At 37.8% G+C, this 24,704-nt stretch overlaps 1 protein-coding gene across 15 annotated transcripts in view; it reads right to left on the bottom strand.

Moving 5' to 3' along the window:
- The window catches only part of ARMC3 (armadillo repeat containing 3), a 63,068-nt gene that overhangs the window by 7,713 nt on the left and 30,651 nt on the right, over window positions 1-24,704 (bottom strand). For 8 of the 15 annotated variants that reach the window (XM_086860564.1, XM_023920181.2, XM_086860570.1 and 5 more), the window contains 6 exons: window positions 24,502-24,607; window positions 11,945-12,194; window positions 10,655-10,791; window positions 7,138-7,306; window positions 6,163-6,263; window positions 1,989-2,057 (listed from right to left, as the gene is read on the bottom strand). In XM_086860564.1, the coding sequence (XP_086716690.1) occupies window positions 1,989-2,057; window positions 6,163-6,263; window positions 7,138-7,306; window positions 10,655-10,791; window positions 11,945-12,194; window positions 24,502-24,607 (832 nt within the window). Of the gene's footprint in view, window positions 1-1,988; window positions 2,058-6,162; window positions 6,264-7,137; window positions 7,307-10,654; window positions 10,792-11,944; window positions 12,195-12,651; window positions 12,727-24,501; window positions 24,608-24,704 lie in introns of all 15 variants that reach the window. The other 7 variants (XM_023920178.2, XM_023920177.2, XM_086860581.1 and 4 more) reach the window with 1 other exon arrangement.

The raw sequence follows: 24,704 nt of genomic DNA, 5'->3' as shown, positions 1-24,704 counted from the left end.
TCTCCCATGCCTCTGCTCTCTTTGAGTAAACTGGCATGGGCACAGTGGGTCCTGGGCAGGACATGCAGGGCAGCAGGAGGACCTGCAAGGGAGCAGAAGCTGGGACAGGCCTCCTAAGGCACTCAGGCTGCTGTATCTACTCTGGTGCATCCTGAAACAGGAACCTTCCACAGTGCAATTCGTACTATCCATTTCAAGTATCTACTATAAAATAATTTAAACTGAATTTCAGAAGTGCTTGCTTTCAGAAGTGCTTTCAGAAGTCCAAATAACTAGTCAAATGGGAATGTCTGCCTTGTAAGTCAATAACTTTTTGATAGACGAGTCTGACAGTTTCAGGGTCCTGATTTAAGTCAAAACCTCAAACATTCACAGTCAGTAGCTATTATCTGTCAATAATTTGCATGTCTGTTCTAAATAAGTTAATATAATTCAAACATATTCAAATATAACTCAAAGTATAATACTTCAAGCCTTTTTCCCTAGTGCTGCTTTTGCTAAGTGAACACCATTGTCCAGGTAACTTCTGTTTTTCCTCTATTGGAGATACCACTGAACTATTGAGATCAAAAGCAGGTTTCATTTTTGTCTTGATTTTGTTACTGCACATTTCATTTCTCAAGTGCAGATAAAAAACATACACAGAAATATACAAGCAGTGTCAGAAATCAGCCATTACGTCTGCCAATAAAACACCTGTACAGACAGTAGGGCATCACAGTTCATGACTGAGCTCCAACATAAAAATTGGAAACACAGTACATCAGCTCCTACAACAGACATACCATTCCTCTTTTTTTCCCAAGCCTGCATTTTGTAATGTCTGTCACTGACTAGATCTCACAGCCCTTAGCCATTGCCAAAGCTTCTTTTACCATAAAGGAAGGAAAATTAGGGACCCAGGACTGGGACCCACAGAAACCAGTATGATAAATGGTCAGCTCACTAAGCTGGCTAAGAGAAAAGCCAAGGAGAGTTGCAGGTTGTTATCAAGGTTTAGAGACCAATCCATTGGTGGCAAGGAGACTCTATTTGAACTGCTTTTGGATTCCCCTGGAATCAGGCATGTACACCTGCCTTCTCCAGAAGGCACTGCTGTGGTCATGATTAGGCTGCTGTTTTACAGGAAGGACAGTTGGGAGACCATGGCTCAGTTTCCTTCCACAGGAACAAATGACAGGTTAAGTATTTTATTTTAGACAAAGACTAGAAGCCTGGTCTTGGCAAGAGTAAGGAGAATTAACAGCTCAAGTAAAAAGCCTTGTTCATTACACCCCATTGTTAGTAATCAGCTACAACAAACTACAGACTGCTAACCCCCAAATATCTTGTGATCAGCTATCTGCAGGTGTCAGGGACAGACTCAAATCCTCTTTCTGTAAAAGAAGGAAATTAATTTTCCACTACAAGAGTAGAGGATCTATTTGGTATGAAGAGGCAGACTGCAGCACTGTAGCTAGTGTATCATATGGATCAGGACATGCACTGTAAGAGTGAAGCATTCTTAGGCTGTTGTCTAAAAATCAGGACAGCTCTGAGCACACCCTTCTCAGCTTTTAGTTATCTGTCAACTGCACTGGAAGAGATTTAATCAGAAATACAGAAGCATGTAGGCAGTGTAGGAACATTTCATGGGTTTAGGTTTCTAAACTGAGAAAAAATTTCTACTGTAATTTTTCTGTGTCTTGGTTGTCAAGTTGTAAAATAACAGTATTTCACTGCTTCCAAGGGATAATGAAGGAAAAAAAGAGCAAATAAGTGTGAGCTATTCAAATAGAGCATGAGAAGAGAGGACAAATGATTACTAAGAAAGACAAAGGAATATTAGTTCAAATAGGAGGTGAAAGAAAGACTCCAAAAATATATTTAACATTCTGTTTAGGTATTTGTACTCCATTCAGAAACTGTCGCTATTTTCAGTCAGACTTCTATTTCTAGTGTTAGAGCAATAACAGAACATTGACAACTAATAAATCTGGGAACCATACCTTGCTTTTTCTTTGCTGCTTGCTCCTGAAGCAGACGATGATTCATCTTGTACATTCTCTACTATAACACTGAAATAGAATAAGATATTTTTGCATGTTATTTGCAGAGTTAGTAGTGCATGTGAAGCTATGAAAATGGAATTTGGATTTTAAAAGACAATAAATATACTCATATGTGGTATTTAATTGAAAGAAATAACATAACTACTAATAAACCAGACATTAATTCAGGGATCAAAAATGAAGTATGGAATCACAGAATAACAGAATATGCTGAGTTGAAAGGGACCCATCAAGATGCTCATATCCAGATCCTGGCTTTGCACAGCACCATCCCCAAGAGTCATGTCATATGCCTGAGAGCATTGTCCAAATCCTTCTTGAACTCTGTCATGCTTGGTGCTGTGAGCACTTCCCTGAGAAGCTGTTCCAGTGTTCAGCCACCCTCAGGGAGAAGAATCTTTTCCAAATATCCAGCCTAAACCTCCTCTGACACAACCTCAGGCCATTCCCTCGAGTCCCGTCCCTGGTCACAAGAGTGAAGAGATCAGTGTCTGACCCTCTTATTCCTCTCATGAGGAAGTTGTAGATTGCCATGAGGTCTCCCCTCAGTCTGTTTTTTTCAGGCTGAACAGATGAACTGACCTCAGCCACTCCTCACACAGCTTCCCCTAAAGGCCCTTCACTATCCTCATGGCCCCCCTTAAATGCTGTCTAATAGTTTAATATTTTCTTACATTGTGGTACCCAGAACAACCCCCAGCACTCAAGGTGAGGCTGTCCCACAGCAGAGCAGAGCGGGACCATTCCCTCCCTTGCCCAGCTGGCCATGCTGTGCCTGGTGCCCCCCAGGACAGGCTTGGCCCTCTTGGCTGCCAGGGCACTGCTGGCTCATGTGCAACTTGCCACTGATCAGGTCCCTTTCCATGGCACTGCTCAACAGCCTCTTATTCTCCAGTCTGTCTGTACATCCAGGGTTGCCCCATCCCAGGCGCAGAATCTGACACTTTCCCTTATTGAGCTTCATGCAGTTAGTGATTGCCCAACCCTCTGACTTGTTGAGGTGTCTCTGCAGGGCCTTTCTGCTTTTGAGGGAGTGAACGGCTCCTGCCAGTTTTGTATCATCTGCAAAATTGCTGAGTGTCCCTTCCAAGTGGGTCCAAGTCATTTATGAAGATGTTGAAGGGCCAAGGACGGAGCCCTGTGGAACCCCACTAGTGACAGATCCCCAGTCTGAGGTCACCCCACACCCTTTGTGCCCAACCCGTGAGCCAGCTGCTCACACATCACATGATGGGTTTATCCAGCTGTGAGCTGGACATCTTGTGCAGAAGGACACCATGAGAGACAGCACTGAAAGCTTTACTGAAACACAAAAATCTCATTGTATCAGCTGGCTCCGCTTGATAAACCCACGGGTTACTTTGTTACAAAAGGAAATCGGGTTTGATGAGCAGGACTTTCCTCTCATGAAGCCAGGCTGGCTGTGACCAATGACTGCATTGTCCTTCAGATGTTTTTCAATACCTCCTACAATATCCTCCTCCTTAAGTTTACTAGGTGCTGGTGAAGTGAAATTAACAGGCCTGTAGTTTTTGAGATCCTCCTTCATGCACTGCTTGAAAATCAGGACATTCACCAGATTCCACTCAGCTGGGACGTCTCTGTATTCCCAAGACTGCTTAAATATCATCTAGAGAGGTTGTGCAATAACATCATCCAGCTCTTTGAGATTCCTGAATGAATCCCACCAGGCCCTATAGATTTGTAGGGATTCAGCTGGAGTAGCAGATCCTGCACAATTTCAAGTTTCCCTGGGAGTTGATCATTCTCACAGTCATGGTCCTCCAGTTCAGGGCACCCTTGGCCCATCATCATGTTGAAGACAGAGGCAAAGAATGTGTTAAACACCTCTGCCTTGTCTCTGCCCCTGTTTGTGAGGAGACCATCTTCATCCTGTGATGGGACAACGCTGTTTTTACATTGCCAGTTGCCACTGGTATATTTGAAAAAACTCTTCATATTGTTCCCCACAGCTCTGGCTGGCTTCAACTCCAGCTGAGCTTTGGCCACAGGAATTTTCTCCCTACAGTGGCCAGCAGTGACTCTGTGTTTTTCCCATGTCACCTCACCTTGCTTCCACTGGGCATACACTTTCCTTTTTTGCCTTATTTCTAAGAGAAGATTCCTGCTCTGCCAAGGTGGCCTTCTGCCTCACCTGCTTGACTTCTGATATTTGGGAACTGCCTGAACCTGTGCCCTTAGGAGGCGATGTTTAAAGAGTGACCAACACTGACAGATGCCAGCACCTGCAAAAACATGTTCCCAGAGGATCTTACTCACTATTCCTTGAGGAGTCTGAGGTCTGCTTTCCTCAGGTCCAGAGCAGAGGTTTTTCCTTCTGTTAACAGAGATTTTAAACTTGATTGCTTCACTGTGGCCAAGATGGCCACCAATCTCCACTTGCTCACAAGATCCACCCTGTTGACAATCAGGAGACCAAGGAAGGAATCTTTCCAAGATGGCTCCCTTAGGACCTGTTCCATAAAGTTGTCATCCAGGTTTTTAAGAGTCTTATGGCCCAGGTTCTACCAGGTGTGTGATGCTCCCAGTTAATTTCTGACACGTTGAAGTCTCCCATAAGGACAAGGGCAGTTGACTTGGAAGAGTTCCTTAGTTCCTCAAAGAATTATTTTTTCTTTCATTTTATCACTGTCCTGGCCAGGAGGTCTATAGGGGACTCCCATGATGGCATCTGCATTATTTGTTTGTCCCTTGATTCTTACCCAGAGGCGCTCAACTGTGCCATTGCCAGCTGTCAGCTCCATCCATTCTACCCCTTCTGTTCCACAGAGTGCCACCCCTCCACCTCTCCTGCCCTGCCTGTCCCTCCTGAAGAGCCTGTAACCATCCCATAGGGCACTCCAGTCACAGGATCCATCCCACCAGGTTTCACTTATGCCAGCAATGTCAAATCTCTGGGACTGGACCAAAGCCTGGATTCCCATTGTTTGTCCCTCATGAGGGTGCATTAGTGTAGAAACATTTCAGGTGTGGTACACTGTAGCCAGCACCTCCTGAGGCAGATTGAGGTATCCCATTAGTGCTCCTTTCCTCAGGTTTTGACATCCCATCCCATCACTCGTCACTGGTCAGCCTGGCTTTGTCCCTTTTCCCCTTCCAGGCTGGTTTAAAGCTCTGCCAATGAGCCCTGTCAGTTCCTGTGCCACAGCTTTTTTCCTTCTGAGATCAGTGAATGCCCAATGGTGAATGCAAAAGTAACTGGGGAGTAAGGCTGCTGCCAATGTGCAAAAGCAAGAATCTGTATGAAAGTCAAAGAATGAAGACCTGATAGTTAAGGACAGCTCTAGGGATCAACAAAGAGCATGGAAGTCTATTTGTCATAGATATTCCCAGACATCTTTATGGTATCATATACAAGCTTAAAAGGGAAGCTAATGATACTGTAACCCAAATATGTGATGTGTTGGCAGAGAAGAAATTTTTGGACTTGCAAAGTATTGGTAGAACGATCTTTGATCTGTGAGACTGTTTACAGGAAACGGCTCCCAGTTAAACAAGCCAAATACCAACTTCCTGTGTTCAAATCTAAGAAGATTTGTTAGGCTGGCTTCAACTTAAACAGAGAAGAAATGCACACAGGTTCTTTATCAAGCCTAAGAGCTTAATGCTTGGCTTTGTCCCACCCCTTGGAATGATGTGCTTACAATTCTGTGCATTTGGCTGTATAAGAGGACCATCAAATCATAGGGTTTTTTTTGTCAAATGTTGACGTTCAGCTCAGATGACATAATTATTACAGCAGTTGACAAGCTTTGTTATAACTAGTAAAACATTGAGTGTCCCATCATCATGAATCAGAGTGTTAAATGAATGAATCTTCAAGGCTAAAATAAATAAAGCAACTCAATTGAATAAGCTATTTTCCAAATTATTATTTTATAAAATACAAATGTTTTGCCTCCTAGGGCATAAAAGCACTGTGCTGGGAAGAAAATAGATGTCTCTGTTTTTATATATGTGTGTGTGGATAGACAGACAGACAGTCAGACAGAGAGATAGATAAACAGAATGAAGTTTGTACTGGAAACAGTGAAAACCATTAAAAAGATGAGCTATTACAACAAATGCTGGTAGATCTAACATGACTCACCTTTCTTGGGGTTTAGCATTAATGAAAATTATTGCCCGACGGTCAGTAAGCTCTTGCTTGCTTAGTTCTTCCAAAGACAAAAATTTCTCTCCATGTTTTATCTGCAATAAAATTAGCATAAAATGTAAGGTGTTCTGTTCAGTTAAAGATGCAGAGAAAAAATATATTTTAAAGGTACCTAAACAGTAATTTAAAATTCCTAATCTTAAACCAAAGACTGTGTAACAGCTTATAAAGCCAGTCAAAATACCTGAAATTATTTTCTTACTAGTTTACATTTTCTTCATCAATTTTTCTTAGAAAAGATTGTTTATAAATTTATTAGCTTGTAGTTATTGGTTTGAAGCATTCCAAATAGTTCCAGAATAAGGAAATGTTCCTGCCTCTGAAGGGTTTACAACACAGGATGGAATTTTCAGAAGCAACCAAGTGCTTTAAGAGCAGGTATTTCACTGATTGTCAGTAAGACTGGTATTTCTAATTCATCTGGGTATTTTGAAAAGTCCTCCTTATATTTAAATTGACCACAGCACTAATAAGTGATACCGGAGTCAGTCCTTATATACAAACACTTGTTTTGTGAGAGAAAGGGTTATGACCAGGGTGAAAATATGAACTCTTTGCTTCCTTCTGTAAAAATAAACAAACAAAACGTCCATAGGTCATACAATGTCAAGTTAGCATTAAGTATAGTGCAGGGAGAGAGACCAGAAAAACTGAAGTTTGATAAAGGATCTGGAAAGGTCTGAGGTTCAGATAGGATTGGGAAGATCACAACTAGGGAATATTATTATGATGATTTCATCCATTAAGAAAGGCAACCAAAAGAAATCTGTACAACAGCTGTGAAATTTCAGGACAACAAAACAAAGTATTTGCTGTAGTAAGATTTTGGCTGTTTCTACAGTACTCTTTCTAAATTAAGAGGAAAATCTTACTCTTTCTAAATAGAGTAATTTGTTTAGAATAGCTTACCTGACCACAATCATAGAATCCATTAGTAATGATATTACTTGATGATAAATATCCCATCCGGCTGTACTTTTGGGAAAGATTGTTATCAAGTAGCTTTTCCAGAGCAGCTTCACTAAACTTATTTTTACGCTTTGTTGACTGATTAATTTCTTCTAGGATGTCTAAAGCCCTGATAAATAAAATACAAAAGCTAATTCATCATTAAATACTAATTAAATGTTATTATACATCTCAGAGTTAGTTTTCAGCATTACCAAGGCCAAGATAGATTAACTTCTAAGTGCTGATCCTGTGCCCTCTGGGCCAGAAAGGAGTGGCCGTGCTGCACAGAATTCCTTCTCTAGGGAAGGAAAACATCGTGCAGTGCTCAAAAGCAAAAACAATTCCTTTAGGTAGTTAAATGCTACCTAAAGAAAGGCAGACAGGATGCCACAGCCTTTTATCTAGAAGGATGTTATGCACCATAGAGAACTTTGGAGAAAAAAAGATGTAAAAGGAATAATGATCAGAGCAGACCATATGATACAGTCCAGGCAACCTCTCTCCTTCTCTTTCTCTCTCTTTTCAGCTGCAAGGCAATTTGCAGATCCAGTTGTGCATTATGCAATGTGTGAATCCTTCTGGTCTAGGACTGTTACTGTGTTTGGGGGAGCACAGCTGGCAGATATTTGCTAAACATGAACAAGCGTGGAAAAACAAGGACTTGTATCAACACCACCAGAACAGCAGGATTTTTGCAGCATGGAAATAGAAACAAATAGTAATGCGGGGACATGGGAAGACATGCATTAATTTCCCTAAGCTTTTTCTGGTGCTGAAACCCACAAATTGACAACTTTTGATCTGAAAAATTTGGGAAAACCTCACTAAGAAAATACAGGAAACTGTATCGGGAGAATATTCGCATACACGCATACTGCGTGTGTAAGAGTTTATATTCAAATTCCTATCTGTGCATGTGTGACTATGCACACATTCAGATATTCTTCACATCCCAAGGAATCACTTTTATATATACAAAATATATATATATATATCTGTGAACTATGCAGGGAACCTAAGCTCTGGACATCTACAATGTAGACTTCTGAATAGATGAATTCAGATGAATTCCAGAGAGCAAGCTTTTCAGGCAAGGCAAATGACATCCATTTCTTACGGAAGAGAGCAGTGGGAGAAGATAGTTCAGGAAGAGCAGTTCAGGCTGTATGTCCACAGCATATTGCAGATAAGCAGCAAGTAACACAGGAAACAATTTGAAAGGGGAAAATGAATAAAGGCTAATGTGTACAGCAGGGTCTAAATCAAATGACATTACAGGCACAATGGCACATTACCCTCATATGGAAGAAAAATAAGCCAAAACCAGACAAATAAAACAGCTGCACCAAAAATCCCATGAAGAGATGAAAACAAAAAAAAAGCCAGGAATCAAACAGAATTGGAAACACTGTCACTTCCAACAGAATAGAAAAAGTAAGGGACAAACCTGCAAAATGACAGGCCAAGTAAGACACAACTAATAAGGAACCAAAACAAAAAGAAATGTTTCATATGCTACAAGTCAGAGAGGAAAATGTAGGTCTCTTACTCAGTGTGGAAGGAAAACTCACAACAGATGGCACAGAAAAGACTGAAATTTCTGGTGCCTTTTTTTGCTTCAGTTTTCATAGAAAGGTTTCAAGGAGATGCCTGGCAATAATATTAACAAGGAAGTAGAAACAGTAGTCTTAAAATGTCTAGGATAAGTTTGAGGAGACAAGGTTAGCAGTCCCTAAGGACACTTAACTCATACACTCTATGAATTCGCAAAAGCAACATTGGAACTATTTATAATTGTATTGGAAAATTCTAGGCTAGATGGCTGAAGAGTGGAGAAGGGCAAAGACACTATCTAGTTTTGAAAAACTATGAACAAGGAAATTATAATAGAGATCATTCAGCCAAATTTCAGTGTCTGAAGAACACCCTATGAAATTATTAAACCATCAGTTGGCAAGCAACTAGAGATGAGAAATAGCCATTATGTATTTGTCAAGAATCAATCATGAAAAGTCAGTCTAGTCCTTGCTGCAATAGGCTAATTGACTTAACATATAGGCAGAAGAAGTAGATGTGAGATATGAGCTGAATTTGAGATACATTTTGACTTTTGTAAGTCTTTTCATTTATTCCTACTTGGACACTTATAAGCAAGTCAGGAAAATATGATCTCCATGAAAATAACATGAAGTAGTGCCTGACTACTTGAAAAACTATGCCTAATGTATTATTATCAATAATATGCTGTCAAACTTGAAGCACACATAAACTAGAGTCCTGCTTTGATAATGTCACAAAAAAGGATTAGATTAGAACAGTGCCATATGCAAGATAGAGAAAATAATTACTGAGCTTTATTTGGTGGTGCTATGACCTCACCTGAAGTACTTAATCCAGGCTAGAAGATGGTACTTCAAAATGGCATAAAAAATTAGAGAAATTCAGAGATGTGTCATGAAATGATACAAACAAAACTTGTCTAACATTTTTACTTTGTCATGAAAAAGAAACAGAGAGGGACATGAAAAATGAGAAAATTCAGTGAGTTAAACTCTAATTTCTATAAAAAGTGGCTATTCAATTGCACTGAATGCAGGACAACATGATTTCTTTTAAGGGCTATTTAAAACTGAGAAACCCCTTCTAAGTGTAAGGATATTCCAGCACTGGAACATGTTACCTCAGAAAGTTGTGAAACTCTCTCAGGATCAGTAATTTCCCAAGCAAAAATGTGTCAGTGCACCTTATTCAGTCATATGCTAGGATAGATGAATAATATCACCTTGAGGTCTCCTCATGATCTGAATTTCGGAGAATCTCAGAAACTCCCTCATAGATGGATTTAAAGTATCTGCACAGTCACCAGAGAAGTGCCCAGCAGAGGGAGCAGGGCAATTACATTTATTTTAATTTAACAGTAGCTAAAAGAGTTGCCTTGTCTGAGGAGTCCTGTGCCATAATTCTTACAACCTAAACCAGCTTTTGTAATACAGCTATTAATACATGGAACTGGAGTTCCTAAGAAAGAATAAAACAGAGCCACTTTTCTGTGACACTTCAGCATACCTGCAGTTAACCAGAGCATGTAAATCTAATCTAGTCTGTATGTAGCAAGTACAATTTACTGTATATTAAACTTAGTCTGAAACCTTTACTTCAGTTTCAAATGTATGGGGCACTGTAGTCCCTAGTATTGACTGATGTAAGTTATCTTCAATATAAAGCCTAATTCAGTCAGAGAAACAATAAATATTTTATAATTCTAGACGGTACTCTCTACAGGCTTACATTTTGTCAGAAGATCCTGTTCCTTAAAATCAATACCATTTCATTTGTAACATCTGTGGTGCAAAAGTAGTTTAAGAAAGTAGTATCAGAAAGCTTTGTAATTCTGCTATAAATATGTAAAGATTGACTTAAATTGACTTCTGTCATCAAAAAATTTATTTTGTCTTTTGATACTACTTCTACTCACCCTAGCCTGCATAGTTCAACAGCAGTTAGTTCATCACTTCCACAGACCATAACAGCCCAACAGGCATTTCTTCTGACTTCTTCATTCTTAGAATGCAGCAATTCAACGAGTGGTCCCAGCCCGCCTGCATTTCTTAACTATCAAAAAAAGTGAAAACATTGCCATTTACATATTTCGTCTATCCCAGCAAGAACAGCCTGTGAAATTCTCCCAAAGCATCCAGGCTTTGTAGAAAAGATACACAGGGCTGAAAAAAAGGTCATTTATGGGGATTCTGTGTTTCTGTGAACTCTGCATAGGCTGGAGCTTTAGAGTGGTATGAGGCAGACATCCCTTCTGGCTCTGCCCTGCTTTTCAGTTATTAGGCTGCGGTGTGGAACCCAAAGAGACTATGCAACCCAAGACTGCCACAGAGAGTTACACAGTTTTTTCCGTGTTCTGGTGCCTCCTAGCAACAAATTTACATCACAATACATTTGAATTGGTATTGTATGTATGACAATCTTATTAACATCCTATTCTCTTGTGTGTTACAGTATCTTTCCTATACATGCTGGAGGAAATATTGCTCATTTGGATTTTTGAAGAGAAAGACATTTTAAGGACACTGAAAGAGGTAGATTAATTATCTATGCCCCTTATTCATGTCCTAATTAATAGCCTTGACCCATGAGAAAACTCCAGCTTATGATATATGAATGCACATAGCATCATTCTTATTTATGAGAAGAAAATACTATGACCAATTCATAAACAGCAAAGAGTTCAACTTGCTGGATGTCACTGATCAAAGGATTAATTATATTTTGAGTTTTGTTTGAAATATATTTACTCCATGCGCATCCAGTATCTCATTAATCAAGATCAGACATTGCCATTCAGGCCTTGAAAATGGGCAACAGAACACTGAGGGAGAGTAAAGAGGACTGAACTTCTCATCTTCAAAGTTCAGCTTACAGTTGCAGCTGAAAGAAACCTTGATGTTTAATGCACCTAAATATACAGACCAAGATATAGTGCTGGTTAAAGCTCATTGAAGTCACTGAAAAGCTCCAAAGCATTAATTTGGTGCAAGCAAACACAGAAGTGAAAATTCAAGTTAAAGAAAACCCTTTCCAAAGTCTCCTAAAATACTGAGCTAAATTCAGCAGAACAAGTATCACAAAAATAAGTAACTACCTAGAAAGCTCAGGACTTCTAGGTCAGACACAACAGATTCGTAGTTAATATAACCCCCACCTCAGATCTAGAAACATTATCAATAAGCACAGCCTCAAAGAGTAGTTTTACCTCAGTTCGTGCATCAGCATCACAACCAAAGGCAGCCACAGCAAATGCTGCTCTGCTCTGCACTTGGCTGTTGGTTGAGCGCAGAGGCCCCACAAGGGCACTCATGATACCCTGGCTCTGGATATTGACGCGGGATGGCTCTTGCAGGGACAGATTTGTTAGCACTGCAATGGCATTGGAAATGGCTCCATCTCTCTGGGCGTTCAAGGTGTTCATTAATGGCTCAATTCCTTCAGCCTCGGCAACAATACTAGCAAGATGAAAAAAGGGAAAAAATTGTTATTTTAGGACGATTTTTCTTCTCAGTATGCTGTTTTTACCAACTAAATTGGTATTACAATTCAAGGTTTACATTTATACAAACGCATATCTGTACTTATAAATGTGTGTGTGTGATTTCTATGTGACTCACAGTGAGAAGTTCAAGAGGCACAACCTCAGCAGACAAACCAAGTCACAAACTTCTGGATTCTTTAATTTAAAAAGACATGGATTCTCTCTGAGGTATTGATCAAGTCAATTAAATCCTGCATATTTTCAGAGATGCAGAATTTCTGTATCTTTAGTTCCAGACGAATGCTTCTGCAGCCTATTACCACCTCTCCCCATAAACATTCTAGCACTTCTAATGAGGATTATAGTGAACAGACTATCCAGATCAACTAGTCTATGAACAGCAGATCCAGTTTACATACTCCCTCTGTTACCAGATGACATTGTATCCATGGCTGAAGGGTGCTGCCCCTAAGCAGTGCTGGAACAAATGGTTGTGTGACCAAGTCCTAAGATAGACATGGAAAATAATCTTATTTTGTTGTTATTTCAATATATATTAATGTTATTTCAAATAACATTGGAAGATGGTTGGGATTTTTTTCTAAGGAGAATCTCATGGATTTATGTTGGAGAACAGTCAAGGAAAAAAACAAACAGCTGAGGAAGCATTATTAATGAAACAGCAGCTTTGAGCACAGGACAGCAAAAGGTGTAAGGAGCTGCACCACTAGAGGATATATAATTTTACTTAAGGCTCATCTGTTTGTTAAATAAAAGTTGGCAATATTGTTAGCAATGGGAATGCACATATGGCAAGTTGAATTCTCACTGCAACTGCTTTTTAGACCCTCTATTAATATGCTGTCTAGATCAAAACCATAAAAAAACTCTTCAAAAAAAGAGTTTAATATTTTTTATAAGTTTTGCTAAATTTCTCTGAAAACAGTAATAAAAGAGATCTTTACATGAAAATTTTTTACCTTAACAGTACCTTACCAAAATTTTACTAATATTTGGATAACTTTCACAGTTACAAAATAAACCAAGCTAAGAAGTATCACATATAAATCACTATACTACCAAAGACTGTTGGCATTGATAACAAGCAAAAAAACCACGATGAACGCTGACAGTCACACCTTTATGCAAAGAGAACAAAAAGAAGAATATATGCCAACCTGAGCTACTAATAATGCAGTGGCTGCTCACAAGCAGTGCTGGAGCAAGGATCTAACAGTGTGTGGCAGGCAGACAAAGTTATTTGTTCGGAAAACCAGGGAAAAAGCAGCAATCCAGGGACTGAAGGTGCAGCATTAAGATACAGGGTCAGTTTGGTATTGCCTAATTATCCCTCCTGGAGACCAGTAGTTTTAGTGCAAACACTTTGGTCTCCATTCAGAAAGTAAATCCCACATTTTCACATGTCCCACACTGCACTCCTCTGTCTTCCCTCAAGTAGCTGGATTTCCCTTTGTGTGTCCTCCTTTCCTTTTCCTCCTAGACCAGATGAAGAAGAGCTGAAAATATTTTATTTTTTGGGTGGCTTTTTTTCTTGTGGTTGTTTTGGGATTTTTAATTAGGTAAATCCAGTATACTTCTTTGGTTAATGTTGTCTTATCTTGCTCATGAAAATTTTATCCAAATTTTCAGCTTCCGGACTGTTGTAACTATCCAGGCTGCTGTATGTGAAGAAATTCTGGACATGCTGATTGTACATGTAAAAATGAGCTGTACACCACATGTATCACAAGCTTGCTGGAAAACATCACATTAACAACACGTGTAACAATGCCATGAGGTACCTGCTGGCACAGCTGAGGTGAGACTCACCATACACACACAGCTGCACACAGTGAGGTGTGTCCATGAGCTATCAGATTTACTGCATCATGCAGTGCATACACACACACTTTATCCAGGAAGGAAAAAAATCAAAACCAAAATCAAGCAGTTTCTCCTTCGCAATGGACACACAGAAATTCCAGGATTTATGGGACAGATTCACTACTCATAAAATGCATCACTGCATCTTACAGGTGTAGTATATCCAATATTTCTGCACTAAGTACAGGACTTTGTATTCCTACACTACACCCAAGAATACACATGTTCTCCCACAGGAGCTCCTAGTAAACATATAGTCCCTAACAGATTGGCTACAGAATGATACACAGCACTGAATGACGTAGCCAATCACATCATAAGCAGATTTACTATAATTTCCATAAAACCAGCAAGTACACAAGCACTTAACAAAAGAGCAAGGTGACGGCTCCTCATGTGTTCAGAGCTGACCTCAGCAAGGTACAGAGCACAGCCAATTTTCTCAAGTGCCACTCAACTTCAAAAGGGTTGAGAACCACTGATTTAGAAGATCATACATATTTATTTCTATCCAGTGTTCTACTTCTGCGCAGACTCGTTTTGAATCCCAGTTTCATGCATATAGTTTAATCAAGTAGCACAACTGAGCACAAGGTAAAAAGAATTTGTTTGAAGCGACAATTGCTGGTAACAGGAGTTGAAGGTAACCAATACCTTTGAGAATAAGTTTTTAAGAGTGTGTGAACACCTGAGGCCTGTTCTGTGTCCTGGTTACAGAGATGCACATGGAAGGAGGAATGGGGAATCCATAGTTCACATCAATCCTACTCCACAAGCCTCTGAGAACACAGAAATAGCACTGTCACTCTGGGCCACACAACCTGACCTCAGAAGGGAGTTGAGAGAATGTATACAGTTAAGTTTAAGGTGCTGAAATACAACCAACACTAACTGTGGAGGTCCTTGCTCCCTTTTATCTTGAGCAGAGACATGCACTGTGTAATTTTTTTTCATTATGAGGCAACGAAAGTCAGAGAATGCTTTTACCATCTCTGTGTTTGCTTAATGCAGAGGAGCACTAGACTCTCCCTGCCTCCAGAACACTCTCCTTCAGACACATCCTACTGAGACTGTGCAATTTATCAGTGCTTCCACTACAGAACTATATCCTCAAAGAAGAAGAGAGCCTTGGTTTAGCTGAAAACATGTAGAAAAGGAATAAATCAAATAAATTCAGGTTTTTTCCTCTATGTTTTGTATATATTCAAAATACATACTTTCCTAAACAAGAAGAAAAAAGATAGGGAAAGGGAAAGAAAACAACAACAAGAGAAGAAGAAAAAAAGGACCTTGCATTTGCCATGTCACCATTTTTCCTCAAAAGTGGAAGCTGCCTATCTGAACTACAAACAGGAAGAAAAAAAAGAGACAAGACAGGTGTAGCAATTGCAGAGCTTAAATTAAAGTTAAATAATTAAAATATTATGAATTATAAGCATATATCATGATCCTTAGAACGGCTAACCTAACAGGTTAGCCATTTACCTTAATTAAAGTACACACAATTCAGGTACAATAAGGACCCCAAGCATGCTCTTTAGTGAAGCAGTAAAATTCTGATTACAATTGGATTCAAATTACTGTATTCAAGAATAGCTAAAATATTTTTTCAACTATCATTAGGAAGACAAGTATTAAAAAGTCATATAATAAATATTTAATGTATTAATTTTAAATATACATTGTAATGTTAAGACATTTTCTTGAAAATTCTCTAAAAGATAATTCAAGACTCAAAGAATAATGCTGAGAGACTGGGAAAAACAAACATTTTCTTTACTGCTTTTACTGCAAAAATAAATTAAAAGCTCACAATAAAATCATTACCAAAAACTTCACAATATAAACTTTTTTTTAACAGACATTTTGGAGATGTGTATGAATATCACTGAAGTGAGTATTTTGTTGCTTTAGTTGTCTGGGGTGCAACAGGAAAGCTCAGATACTGGGAGTGTGTTGTGAAAACAATCTGCAGTAAAAATCTGATAAAAATCCTGTGGGGGTTCTATACTTTATTTTATTTTTAGTACTATAAGCACTCTGCAGCAAGAACCGCCTCTTTGTTGGCATCACAGGAGCATAAAAGCTCTGGTCTGTGACCAAACATTCTAGCTACAGCAAGAAAAATACCGGATTATTTACTTAGAGCATTGTGAATGGTCCAGCTATCTTTTCCTCCTGAAGAGAAAGTCTAGCCTAAGGGAGAAAGCAACTAAGAATGTTCAAAGAGCTGCCAGAAAACACTGAGATTGCTCCTCAAACCCCCAACCTAAACAATCTCCGGGGGAGGGGAGATAGAGGAGAAGAGCAGTGGTACAGCTTGACACCACTGTTTACTCAGGATTGTACTAAATTTACACTAGTGAGACTGACACTTCATAAAAATGGTAAAGTATGTTTGGTTTTGTTTCTTCTACCATGACTGAACATAAACTGGCTTATATTCAATTATATTTTTATTCACTTCTATGCTGTTTACTCCTCTGCTCCTGACTGAGGATTTAACACAATTTCTGCTCAGAAAAAATTCAAATTTTTCCTCCTCACTGGACTTCATTTTCTTCAAATGTGTTTGCAACTGCATGTTTAATTTCTGTGCAAAATTACTGTGATTGTGTGTGAGGTGCTTAGCTAGCCATTTATGCCTGTGCATAGCTCATTTTCATACATAATTACATGTAAATTATGCATAAGAATTATGCATCTAATTACACACATTTTTTAAAATCAACTCTATCTGTGTTAAATCGCATGACTTCTTTTTCACACAAGGCATTTTTGATCCAGCTCTCTTATGCAATTTCTGTCTGAGAAAAAATATCATAACCAGAAGTTTGAGAAAGCCTCAAGATATATCCTCTTTTTAATTCCTTAAATATATTAGTATTCTTCATTAGCCTTGTTATGCCATCAGAATAATCATATCCAATAAATGTCTTCTGCACTTACCAAAATTTTCACTTTGTGATTTAATTATTTTCAAAAGCAATTGCCTGTTGTAAATAATCACTCGTATTTCATTTAAAGACTAATATTACTTCTGTTTTCTTCACTATACAAGGGAAATTAATGTCAGTATGTTTATTCTGAGTAAGGGAATCTAGCACAAGAGACTCTGATCAACAATCTGGGAGCCCTTTGTGCTCCAATAAAAATATTGATATCAACAAACCATATTAATTTTTCATTTCAGGAACTGAACCCTCTATTCCTATTTTCTAATGATGAGTATCTTGTTAAAACTGCAACAAATCCAAAACTCAATAAACCCCACAGTCTTGATGTAATAAAACCTTAAACTGCCTGGGTTAGCAGAGACTGTAATACCTGACCTTCATTCAGCAATTCACAGAGATCTAATGTCTATCATTGAACTTATCTGACAAAGTTAGAGATCTCAGTTCTAAAACTAAAGTATACCTAATTTAAAATATTAAAGGAGCATTGGTAATGAATTATCTGTTCATGACGCCTGAGACTTTCAGTTATAATACTATTTCCAACCTTTTGTAAAGAATTTCTGATATTTCCAATATTATGTGGAAGGCTTGAAATTCAACAACAGAAACTCTTTTTTGTTCCTAAAAGATCCCACGTAGCTTCAGTCAGGATGAGCTCATGAAAACAATACAACCTCCCTCTCTCTTTTTTCTGACCCAAGAAGTAGTGCATGTGCAAATCAGCAACTAGGCACAAATATTCAGAGTCTGGAATCCACACTGTTACAAAAGCAAAGTAAGAGGGAACATGCATATGCTGTCAGAGAAGCCTTCATGGAGGTGGAAGGAAAGAATCAGGGTCCTCACAATTCCGCTGAACACAGGGAGGAGAGAGACCATGGTTGTTCTTCATCTTTGGAAGCAGCAGCTGAGGAAGGATAAAAGAGCTGTGCCAAGTCAGTCTCTACACAGTACTTTGGATTGTGAACTTGAGCTTTCACTTCTGGATAACTTTTCTGGACAACTGTGAACATATCTCAAATGGCAGCAGTCTGTTTTGCCTTGCTACAAGATCAAGCTCTTACAATGATTTATAGTACAGAAAATTATGCTTTTAGCTTTCTTTCTTTAAATTACATCTCTGAGAAAATACACACATACTACTATGTTATGATAAAATTACTAACGTCATATGTCCAAATGTTAAGGTTACTTGTGAAAGCTTATTTTTACCAGATGACAGTCAAAGTGGACAATGTGCCATAGTCAGTGCACAGCTTAAATTCACAGCAGGGCAGAATTAAGTTTGCATGGTCAGTCATAATACTGAAATTTCCTTAAAGACACTTAAAAGAAACAACTTCACACTATACTCAATTAAGTTAAAACATAAATAATTTAGGTTAGAAATCTACTACAAAGAAAATGTGCATACAAAAGCACTGATAATTTGTCTGAAATATTACTCATATGTAAAATAACCCTTGGCACTTTTAATTCATAAAAAGCAAAATTTATGTCAGTGCATATCACTGAATGACATCGCAAGGATACACACTCAAGAGTAATCATGGTACTTGTACTACTACACAAAAGAAAGTTTTCTTTCCCAGGCTTAGGAGTCTCCATCCAGGAAGAAAAACTTTTCACCTGATCCCACAGAAATCTATCTGATCCCACATGAAATCTAACTTCATGGGAAGTTACAGGTGACAACAAACATGCTCTTGAGTGAAATTCCAGCCATCCACAGCTAAGATAAACAGTGATCATACTGCAAGGCTTTGAAAGTAGGGGGTGTGCGAACAGGCCAAAAGATTCTGCTGTATCTACAAGGAGTAAAATTTCTATGCAGTTATCATCATCCCAGATCAGAAGTGTTCTGTCTGAAACTATTTTGGACCTACTTAGGTTTCCATGTACTTTAAGATGTGGTGACATGAGATCTGTGTTACATAGAGATAAATGCTCTACATTTGTCTTTGTCTTGAATATAACACCAAAGTTAAAAAACAAAAATAAAAAAATGCAGGAGAATGCATAACTTTTTTTTGTGAAAGAAGAACCGTACTGGGAAAAAACCAGTTACAGAAGGACTTTCCCATACAGCCACACCTTCCCAATCTAAGAGAAAAATACAACAGCTGGCTGTATGAAATATTTTTGACTGCCAGCAGGGCACGTGTCCATTGGTTGTGTATCAGTCAGCTGATGTGATGTTAAAGTCTTAGTGGGAGCCCATTCCTGACTGACATCCCAGACACAGAACTTATCTCAGCTTTTCTGCCAAGGGAGAAATTTGTCATAAAACATTTTGCAGTTTCCAATGGAAGTCAAGATGTAACTTGCAAGGAAAAGCTTGTGAGCTCTTAGGTAGTGGGTAATGACTTCGTTGTTTTGGGGTTTTTTTCCTTTTTTTAATAATACAGTACCTCCCACAATATGGATATACAGTAAGAGAAAAGAAAAAGAAGAACCTTTTAGTGGCATGAGGTAACTGTATTTTACAGGGTGTAAACATGTAGATGTTAATGTAAAAAAGTAACAGCATGACCCACAAAACTCAAAAAGCATCCCTTTACCTTGCAGCACATTAGCTCAAAAACATAACTCTGTCACTAGGGGTCAGTATTAAAACATATTACATCTACACAATATAACCAGCATTCTATTGTTGATTTCCTCCTTCAGAAAAACAAACTTATGTGATAAATAAATATTAAACCACAAAAAAAGACAGAACCTACAGTGGATCATCACATTTTTATGCTATTAAATGTAGTTCTTGTTCTAGAAATTTGTGCTCCTGCTCCCATAAATTAACACATATATTCACGCAAATGTATTACCATACATAATATTGTCACTTTAATATTTATGTGAATTAGGTTCTGTCTACAGTCTTGAAGGAGAAAAACCTATTACTAAGTTTCCCATTTTCTAATAGAGAAGATTACTACCTAGTGATTTTAATACCTAATGGTAGTAATCACTACCTAATAATAACAATATTTGGAATGTAAGTAAAACTGGATATTCTTCAAATTTATTCCCTGACATCCATACTTGTTTTATGAACAATTAAAAAAAAATAAAAATCTGTTGTGTACTGAAAATTTCAGTTTAAAAAAGTAAGACACTCTCACTACAGGTGAAACAGACTGAAGATGTATTTTGAGTCATTTGATGAGTGTATGAATTTCAGTTTGGAATAATAGCTATAACACCCACTGAAGTCAAGGGAACAACTCACTTTCTCCTCAACGGGCACTGTCCATAACCAATGAGTTCCCAACCTCTCCTCCTATCCCAAACTAATCTCAAATCTTGACAATCTTGATACATTAGAGAAAGCATACGTTCAGATTCTGCACTAATGCCTAGAACTGCCTATATGGATATAACCTTTGCAAATTCAGATAGGTTTTCTGTTCCTGTGAAGGATTTAAGAATCAGAAAATTAAATAATATAAATCTTGCTGATTTTGTAAATTTTGGGATGATACTTTAGTATCTTGAATCCAGACATTAAACAGAATTCTGTCACATGATACTCATTATAAACCCCAGGAGAAATATTCTGTCATAAGTCTGTCACATACCACAACTTCCTGCAGTCCTTGGTACAGAGGAAGAAAAAACATCCTTTTCCTTCTTCCCCCAGACCAAATTCTAACTGAATGCTATAAATTTTGCACTTAAAATAAACAATTTAGGACAAATATTTTCGAGGCTATTAATTAGTTTTCACATCAAGTCCAAAGTTCTAAATTCCAGAGCATATGTTTTCCTTTAGTGGCAAATCCATTAGATGCCCAGAATTCAGACACTGCCAGATTTATGAAGGCAGCTATTAGAAATGGCATTTGTGCTACAACAATACTGAAGAAAAGACCTGGTCAAATTAATGTCTGACTAACTGGTATACGAGAGAGCATATTTCTATGTGCTACTTCTAATATTGCACTTATATTTAACATGATTACCTCATCCTAAATACATGAAAAGTGAAAATAGTTGATTACACTTTAAATGAGAAAAAATAGGCAGAGCCTGAGGTAAGTCATTTGTTCAAGGATTAGATGCGTGGCACAGAATCACTTATTTTCCTGCCCAACAGATGACGCTGCTGATTCTTTGTTCGTGCGCAATTCTTCCATTTGTGCCTCACATCCATTACTGAGGTAACTGCGCCCACACTGCCTGATGCCTGGACACAGCAAAGCCAGAGAGCTTCAGAGATCCTTTAAATGGCATTCTCCTGTCCAAATAACTGTATACAGTTTTAATAAAGCAAGTTATTGCTCTGGATTTAAAAAAAGTGTGATAGAAAAGATGGATGCAAATACCCAGCTGAACAAAATTCTCTTTTTTTTCCAGAAGCAGACCACAAAAACAAATTCTGACATATACATCAAGGATAACCTTGGAGCTATGCACACATAGTAACATAACATGTTAGAAAAAGCACATGAAATTTTAAACTGCAATGTACTTTGTAATCTTATTTTTACTGAGTCTAATTATTAACAAGTTTACAAGGATTTATCATTCATATTGATCAGCATTAAAACTCTGTCCTTATGGCAAAATTCTTATAAAAGCAGGGTGAAGGTGTCAGTCTTTAAACTAATGAGGTATTTGACCACTGTATTTTTTCCTATGTGCTAATGAAGTGGGACACAACATCAGCTCTACAGCAAAAAACTTAAATATTGAAATATTTTAGAAGTTATTTATATTATTTGCTCTGTGTTCTGGTAGAGATCCTATTGAAAATCCATGTTCTGCAGTAAACCTGAAAACTCAAACCACTTATACACAGTCCTCTTCTGCTCTAGATTTTTGGTTAAAATACTGTGGGAAGCAGAGTCATTCATTAATTTATTTATTTTTGCCAAATCGTGGTTGCTTGAGGACTTGTGACAAGCTGGTCTCTGTCCTGTTTATCGTGAACAGGTGTTCTAATTACCAAACCTCCACCATATTTGACACCTTTATTAGCTGTCTCAGTTGAGAAACAAAGGATTGATTGGGTAGGGGTATAGAACTAGCCTTTCATTGCTGTGGGGAAGCACCTAAAGGTCAAGGTTAATATACATTAGTGGGGGGTAGTGTTGCCCATTGCCTATACTGTTCTTGTGCTATTAATCAATGGAAGACTTTATCTTTCTGAGCTACCTATGGTGGGAGTTTTAATTACACAATTGCTTTAAATTGTATTTTTTTCTGTATTATATGAAAAGCTGGCAGCACTTTGATATTCCTAACAAGAACAACAAATCTCCAGAAAAAATAGGAATGGCTTGTATTCATTTTATATCCTCAAATATATACTGTACCAAATAAAAGGGCAAGGTACACATCCTTCAATCAATATAACATAGAAAAATGCTCATGTAATGAAATACAGCAGAACACATGCATATGAGTACAACAAAGTTGAATATTTGACTGGCCAGTAAAAAGTGAAAGCACTTAGAGCAAATAGTCTTCCCCTTCACTGGACCCATTTTGTTATTGCCACATAAGGTCCACCTACTGCCACTGCCTTTCTGATTTTATATTCCTGGAGGGTTTTTAACAAGAATCTAATACATAACTGATAAAAAGGCACTAGTGTCATCAGTTTCATTTGAGATCAGAATATTGTCAACATAATCACACGGGCAAGTTACATTATTATAAAAGTGCATCAGCATCTTCATTATTTATACACTTATTTTTAGTGGTCTACAGGACATACAAATGAAACATTCCAGTATGAAATATGATTATGGTAACTCAATCTGGAATGAATTTTCTCCAAACTATTTTTTTTCCTATTATGCGAACGTAAAATAAATATGGGCCTGATAGTCAGTCAGCGAGCTGGAACTATACCAATTTGTATCAGCTAAGGGTTCAACACTATATATTCATTTATAGATCCTAGTCACACTCAGACCCTTCTATGACTTATTAATGGTTTTGATTTAGAAATGAAGCTTTGAAGTAATTATATAGTCACATGGAATTCATCCAATATACATATTTAATGTAAATTATTGCTTCCTGATTTTCACAGAAGACCTCTGATTAGATTATCTGGTGCTCCCACATTGTACTTGAAGCTGGATTGCGAGGAGAGAGAAGTGTATGTAAGCCACCTTTACAATTTCCTGACTCTACCCAGCAAGAAACAAATACGGACTTCATTATAACGCAGAGGAACAGAGACAGCTATTTCCCTGCCTGAGGTCTCAGAGAATTGTTCCAGCAGTTGAGTTAAACAATGTCCTGACTATCTCCTTAGCAAAAGAAATGGAGTGAGTTGGCATAAGCTGCTATACCAACTCAAAACTCTCCAGAGATCTCCTATTCACAATGTGAAACCTCAAAGGGCTTGCACTACGAAAACCAGCTGTAGTGGAGCTGAAAGTTTGACCTCTGGACTCCAGCACTGTGCTCGTTTTATGTGTGTGTGAATCCCACTGACACTAACTGAAGAGTCCAGCACATGAGGAGAGCAGAATATCAGACAAAAAAAAATGTACTATGTGAATCTATGAACAGAGTATTATTCTCTTGTGTCAAATTATTGCTCCATCTGGTAACATTAAGTGAATACTAGTGACTATTAGAGCTGAATCAAGAAATTGAAACAATTTATTTTGTGAACTATTTTACTTTTTCACTTCAAAGAATGCCTGTGACTTGATTATGACTTCTTTAAGTATATTCCAGGAAACTTTTAAGGATTTTTTGTTTGTTTGTTTGTAAGTTACATGTGATTGCTTGTATACGTCACATGCTCTGTTACTCGTCCCTGAACAGGACCATTTAATAGAGTCAACATAAAAGAATGCTGCAGCTGACAGTAGAATTTAGTTGATACAATTCTTCTGGAACATATAACGAGCTAATCATTGTTACCTTTGTTAGAAATTTTGGATTCTGAAGGTACACTTCTTTCAGAGAATGCACTATAAGCATTCTCTATTGCTTGGAAAATAATAGAAAAAAAGGAAGAGCAAAAAAATGCCAATATTCAGGAGATCGATCTCCCTCAAAGAATGAATTTAGATCAGTCAAAAAGGTTTTATGAACCATCAAGTTTTAAAATATATCAATGATTTTGGATTTCAAAAAAAGAACTCCCCATCAAATGCTTTAGATTATAAGGCATATTTCGTTCATATGTTCTCCTCAAAACATGATTTATACCTCTGCATTCATTACATCTGCTTCATAGCTTTCCTTGATGAAGCTAACGTTACTAGAGACAGCACAACTCTTGTAACACTGATGAGAACTAAGCTATTCCAGGTGACTCATAAGCACCAAAAAGTGCCTGATAATCAAATTGAAACAGACCTCACTTGTAGGATAAGGAAAAGATGAGGCATTCTTTAAAAATCAAAATATTATCACTTCAGATTAGAATTTTAAATAATAACTTCATTATTGCAGACTCACCTTGTATTTCTAGGACTGGCTGTTGTCAAATTAGTTAATGCTGTCACTGCAGCTTCTTTTACCTCTTCATTATCACTGCTTAGCAACTGTACTAGCTGGGGAATCCCTTTGAAAGAAATAATTGTATATATGAACATTTAAATAAACCATGGCAGTCTGCAAAATTGTAACATTCTCCTTATAAACAGAAAAAACCACAAATT

This window comes from Cyanistes caeruleus, chromosome 1 (genome assembly GCF_971803275.1).
Source record: "Cyanistes caeruleus chromosome 1, bCyaCae1.hap1.1, whole genome shotgun sequence".
In the NCBI taxonomy this organism is placed as follows: domain Eukaryota; kingdom Metazoa; phylum Chordata; class Aves; order Passeriformes; family Paridae; genus Cyanistes; species Cyanistes caeruleus.
The sequence above is the reverse complement of the archived record's forward strand: the minus strand, read 5'-3'. Positions and strand labels throughout refer to the sequence as shown.